Source organism: Poecilia mexicana, unplaced genomic scaffold (genome assembly GCF_051168715.1).
Source record: "Poecilia mexicana isolate PSO_F unplaced genomic scaffold, ASM5116871v1 scaffold_13, whole genome shotgun sequence".
Lineage (NCBI taxonomy): Eukaryota > Metazoa > Chordata > Actinopteri > Cyprinodontiformes > Poeciliidae > Poecilia > Poecilia mexicana.
This window is the reverse complement of record NW_028263382.1, coordinates 14,884,872-14,890,917: the sequence shown is the minus strand read 5'-3', so window position 1 is coordinate 14,890,917 and position 6,046 is coordinate 14,884,872. Positions and strand designations below refer to the sequence as shown.

At 36.9% G+C, this 6,046-nt stretch overlaps 1 protein-coding gene across 3 annotated transcripts; it reads left to right on the top strand.

Moving 5' to 3' along the window:
- Positions 1–479: 479 nt before the first annotated feature.
- Positions 480–5,585, top strand: LOC148155780 (uncharacterized). 3 transcript variants are annotated; one of them, XM_088011734.1, is made up of 4 exons: positions 480–987; positions 1,089–1,181; positions 2,431–2,568; positions 3,829–5,585. In XM_088011734.1, the coding sequence occupies exons 3-4, from the start codon at positions 2,505–2,507 to the stop codon at positions 5,439–5,441; spliced, it is 1,677 nt and encodes a 558-aa protein (XP_087867860.1). In that variant the 5' UTR covers positions 480–987; positions 1,089–1,181; positions 2,431–2,504; the 3' UTR covers positions 5,442–5,585. The 3 variants fall into 3 exon arrangements, with proteins under 3 accessions (XP_087867860.1, XP_087867861.1, XP_087867862.1); XM_088011735.1 differs by lacking the exon at positions 480–987 and having other exon boundaries at positions 1,017–1,181; XM_088011736.1 differs by lacking the exons at positions 480–987; positions 1,089–1,181; positions 2,431–2,568 and having other exon boundaries at positions 4,354–5,585.
- Positions 5,586–6,046: the final 461 nt, after the last annotated feature.

Below are 6,046 nucleotides of genomic sequence, written 5' to 3'. Positions count from 1 at the left end.
AAACACACATGAGAATCCACACAGGCCACACAACGTACTGCTGCGATCTTTGTAAAACAAACGTATTATCTATATATCAAATATAATCTCACACAAGAGAACCACCCTAGAATAGAAAACATTTTGCTGTGATGTTTGTGAGAAATGATTCAGGGAGAAAGGAGATTTAAACACACATATGAACGTCCACACAGGGAAGAAACCTTTCAGTTGTGATCTCTGTGGATAGATGTAGCTAGAAATCAAATTTAAACAGATACACGAGAATCCACAAAGATAAATATTTTAGTTGTGTTACTTTAGGGATAGGACAGGCACACGAATCAAGCTTTAATCACGTTTTTACGAATCACGAACCACAAATCAAAACAAATAAAAAATATTCAGCTGTGTGTGTTGAGCTAGAGGACACTAATGAGTGGAAACTGATTTAGAATGTAAACATAAGAATGGAAGGAGTATGAATAATTTTTAGCTTAATGGTATTTATGAAAAATATATTTTCCTCATAAACGTGAGACATGTAAAAGACATAATATATTATAAAATATATAGACATATGTAATACTTGTATGTGTGAGAAAACCTAATACTATGCAAAGTCCCGCAGTTTGACAATGAAAGTTACTGGCTGTTTATCTTAAAAAGTTGAAAAGGTGAAAGTGAGATTTGATATTAAGAAAACTTTCTACAAAACAACTCGAGAAATGAGTGTTATCAGTATTTGTTTCAATATCTAACACTGACAGTCCTAATTAAAAGTATATAATTTTCTCTCTGCAAATTGAATAAAATTGCCATATATACCTACACTCCTCACCAGTAGGTGGCGGCGATGCACACCGGAAAGTTTTTTTTTTCTTTTTCTTTTTGCCAACCCGCAAAAACCGCAAGAGGAAGAAGAAACTTCAGAGGATTTCCTGTTTCTCCATCTTAGGTCATGCGGGGACAACACGTCCCGCTTTTCATGGTTTGGTGATATTTCTGGTAAGAAAACGGTAAATATTATCATAGTTTGTTGAAACATGTTTGTACCTTCGCAGTAAAGTGTTGAGCAGGCAGTATTTTAACAGGATGGTGTGTTTCAGAAACGGATGGTGAAGAAGAGCTGAGTGCGACGCAGAGCGGCCATTTCCTGCTGAGGATCAGTTGTGGGATCGTCTGTGAACTCCAGCGTCCTGGTGAGCTGAAATATTGCTGTGGAATTAAAACTTTGATGAAATAATTCATTAAGTTCCTCCACACGCTTTAAATAACTGCTTTTGTGTAATTTAGTTCTTTGGATGTTGCTTGTACAGTCAGAGGCCTCTGCTATGTTTCTGTCATTTTATCTAATTTATTTAGTCCTTTTTCAGTTTTAATTATTGTTTTTTCTTATTCTGTAAGCTTTCAACTAGGGATGTTGTAAACAAATATTTTAGTAGTCGGATAAAAAAATTATAAAATGAAATATTGGTACATTTGGCATAATACTAGTGTTACTATCAATTGCAGTCCAGTTTTTCATATTTGAGCATCCCTAACATTTACATCTTTGGAGTTTAGTAAACTAATCTGTAACAATAATAGCTCACTTTCTAAGTTAACCAGAAGAAATGTTATACAAAAATCTGAAATTCTATTGAATTTAATAATAAAGAGGCAGGCTCACAAATATGCTTATAAAACATGTCTGTAATCAAGCTTTTAGTTTCATTCATCTTCAGTGAGTTTCATAGATGAATTCTGACCTTGCCCCATACCTGTCAGGCTTAGGGTTTGAAAACGGGAAATGTCGCCTGGAGTGGGGGAGGAGAGGGCAAATGAACGAACATAAGATGGGGGTATAGACTAGGGGACGAACGTAAGAACGAGGGGGAGCTATACGGGATATTTAAGGCTGCCGTACTCAAGGCATCTCCCCAGTCATTTTAAGGATGCTTATTGGTTCCCCAAAAACGATAAAAAGTTGGACACTATCATCAATCAATAAAATCCCCACGGGCCAAACTTGAAGATTGGACGTTATGCCGCTAACACTTAGCCTTTGTCAACAACTGAGAGGCGGAAGTGAGAGCTCCGCGTGATGCAAGTAATGTCCCTGCCGGAACACGGTGCGCTAAATAATAAAACATAAATTAATGAAGATTCGAGGCAGATAAATTTTCCTCGAGGAATTTTAGTAATCGAGGTACTCGAATCATTCAAGGAATCGTTTCAGCCCTACTTTCAATATTTCAGTTTGGTTACCAAAGTTTAGCAGAAGTCTGTATTCTGGTTTTGAGCAAACGTAGAAAGTACAATACTGCACATTAAGAAGCCCAGCTATTGTCCTGTGAGGATAACTGGGACCAACTAAAGATCCTAATAGTTGAGTTATAGAATCACATTGCATTTTACAATGATTTGTAGCTTTTTAACTTTGTTCTTTTTGTGGTTCCTGTCTCTCAGCTGGGTCTACAAGTTGACCTCACCACCAGTTCACCCATCACTCTGGTTGTGAAGAGGAGCGGTCTCCAGAAGAAATGGAGCATCGAGGCAAAACGCTGGAAGCTGATTTCAACCCCAAAGTCCTGCTGCATAGATTAGGTCTGTTTGTTTTCTTATCAGTAATGGTTTAGGAGCAGCTTTCTGAAGTTTATCTTCTTAACAGAAAGTTGAGAAACTGTTCTGTGTTAGCAGATTAGCTTTCTATCTGATGGAAGAGTGACTGAATCCCAACGCAAATAAATGTATCAAACCTGATTCATCATTGAAATATTCAACTTTTCTGCTGCTCTTGGTTCAATGGAGCTCTGATTCCTAAAGCTATTGAAGATGATGTTCAGGTCTTTGGCTTTCTTTTTCTTCATTACTCTCATCATTTAGGATTGAAGTCAGTTATCTTTCTGATCTTCACCCAGTTTGAACAAACTGTTCAAATGATGGTTATAGTGAGACTCTCTTCCTGATCAGCTCTGAAACTGGGTATAGAGGCACTTTGGTCTGGGAAGTCTGCATTCAATCACATCAGCTTCATGAACTTAAAGAGCCCTGCTCTTAAGAAACTGTCTAGTTCCCAAATGAAGCAAATTACTGTAAACAGCTTTAGGCCAGAGTGACTTTGTCCTGATTCCCTGTTGGATCAAATATCTGATTCAGAGCATTGATAGCGCAAAAAAATGTCACCTTGATGAGTTCATTATCTTCATGTCATCACACCAAAGTGATTTGTTTTCTTTGTTCTGGGTTTTAATTTGTTATTTAAGTCTGTGTAATGTGCATAAAACAGAAGTAGACACATTTTTCAAAAGAGACAAGTTTACATTTAAATTTATGAACACAATAACATCCATCAATTCAAGCTACAAAGTAACATGTTTTGGCTACAGGATTGTAAACAAAAAGTAAAAACTAGCAACAAAAACACCCCATTTAAATAACTCAGCTATCATTTCTTCGGCTTTCTGCTACAGATGCAATTTATCGATTAATGAGTAATCAAAAGTTAATTGATCTTATTCAGGGTTTTCACCAGAAAATAGACTAAGTTTGGTGGGAGTTGGCCCCAGGATGGTTGATCGCCAACTCATTGAGTTTTAGAAAAAAAATGTTTAAAGTTGAAAATATTGCTATTTATTATGTGATGTAAGATATTTGAGACATGCTACAGTTGTATAAAAAAGTCAGGCTTAAAATACAGATTTTAACAGGCATTGCTCTTATAGTGAACCTCAGAGCGAACAACATCGCAGTTCAACCTAAAGTCAAACATTTATGTACGTTGGTTTGTAACACTAGTAATGTTGATGTAAATATAAAGCTGCAGTGGTTTATAATGTACATAATTTGCTTCATTGGTTCCTGCAGATGCTCAGCAGATGTTGCTGCTTAAAGAAGATGCTCCTGAAGAACATGGTCCAGGTTTTGACCTAGAAGGTCCAGAGTCTCTCCCACCAACCATGAATGAGGATGATGAAGAGTTTCTCCTGTCTTCTCACCTTCATCAGCACCACAGAGAGTTACCAGAAGATCACTGTGAAGCAGCAGAACTTATCAGGAGTCAAGATCATGGAGATTATTCTAACTCATCAGAGACTGAACACATTGAGGAGGAGGAAGAGGAGGAAGAAGCTGATGTAAATAATGTTTTCTGTCAACTTGAACAATTGCCAGATTGCAGTCCAAATAGTAAATACAAGGGAAATGACAGCAAGGTGAGCCATTCAACTAAAGGTTCTCCAATCTCTCAGGATAAAATGAAATTATTTACTTCAAAGAAAACCCTAGACTCAATGAGGAAAGTTAATGTTGAAATGAAGTTTAGCTGTGATGCCAATGGTATATCATGTAAAAAAAATCCAACATCAAAAACACATGCGAGAACCCTAGCAGGACATGAACATCTCTGTAAATTGTGTGGCCACACATTTAAAAAAAGAAGTTACTTAGACACACACATGAGAATCCACACAGAGGATAAACCTTTCAGTTGTGGTCTCTGTGAATACAGATGTAGTGTAAAATCAAGTTTAAATGTACACATGAGAACCCACACAGGTGAGAAACCTTTCAGTTGTGATCTTTGCGAATACCGATGTAGTGTAAAATCAAGTTTAAATGTACACATGAGAACCCACACAGAAGAGAAACCTTTCAGTTGTGATCTTTGTGGATACAGATGTAGCCTAAAATCAAGTTTAAACAAACACATGAGAATCCACACAGGGGATAAACCTTTCAGTTGTGATCTTTGTGGATACAGATGTAGTGAGAAATCAAGTTTAAATGTACACATGAGAATCCACACAGGGGAGAAACCTTTCAGTTGTGGTCTCTGTGAATACAGATGTAGTGTAAAATCAAATTTAAACAAACACATGAGAATCCACACAGGGGATAAACCTTTCAGTTGTGATCTTTGTGGATACAGATGTAGTGTAAAATCAAGTTTAAATGTACACATGAGAATCCACACAGAGGATAAACCTTTCAGGTGTGATCTTTGTGGATACAGATGTAGCCTAAAATCAAGTTTAAACAAACACATGAGAATCCACACAGGGGATAAACCTTTCAGTTGTGATCTTTGTGGATACAGATGTAGTGTAAAATCAAATTTAAACAAACACATGAGAATCCACACAGGGGATAAACCTTTCAGTTGTGATCTTTGTGGATACAGATGTAGTGTAAAATCAAGTTTAAATGTACACATGAGAATCCACACAGAGGATAAACCTTTCAGGTGTGATCTTTGTGGATACAGATGTAGCCTAAAATCAAGTTTAAACAAACACATGAGAATCCACACAGGGGATAAACCTTTCAGTTGTGGTCTCTGTGAATACAGATGTAGTGTAAAATCACATTTAATCAAACACATGAGAATCCACACTGGAGAAAAACCTTTCAGTTGTGAACTTTGTGGTTATCAATGTAGTCAGAAATCACAGTTAAACAAGCACATGAGAATCCACTAAAGATAAACATTCTAGTTGTGATATTTTAGGCACAGGAAATGAGGATCATATTTTAAATGGACAATTCTAAAGAAAAATATTCTTCTGTTGTGTGTTGAAGTCTATGAAACAATAAAAAGAGTGGAAATTGATTTTGAAATGGCATTGTTGCAGGGTTTATTGTGGAGAATGTCGGTGCTATTAAGGATTTTTTTTTTGTTTTTTCAGATGCTCCTCTTCCACTTATGGTTTGATTTTAATATTTTAATTGAATACACTAGGGATTTTTGTTTGAGACTAAACTGCTGTTAGTTGTAACTCTTTAAGTAAAAAATATATAAATATATATTATTTACTACACAGGGCTTAAAGAGCTCCGCCCGGGGATCGGATTTCCGGCTTTTGACCAAATGGTCCACCTCAACCAATCTTTATGGGTCGCCTCAACCAAACGGTAGTCTCAGGGCTTAACGAGCATAGACGTAAGAATAGACGCTTCATGAACCGCTCTTGCCTATTGTAGCTGACGAGATTTAGGGCGGCCATCTTGGAGCGGTCCACCACTCCACTCAGCGTTATGTGTTTAGCAGGCACAATGATGCATCAGCCAGGGCTTAAAGAGCTCC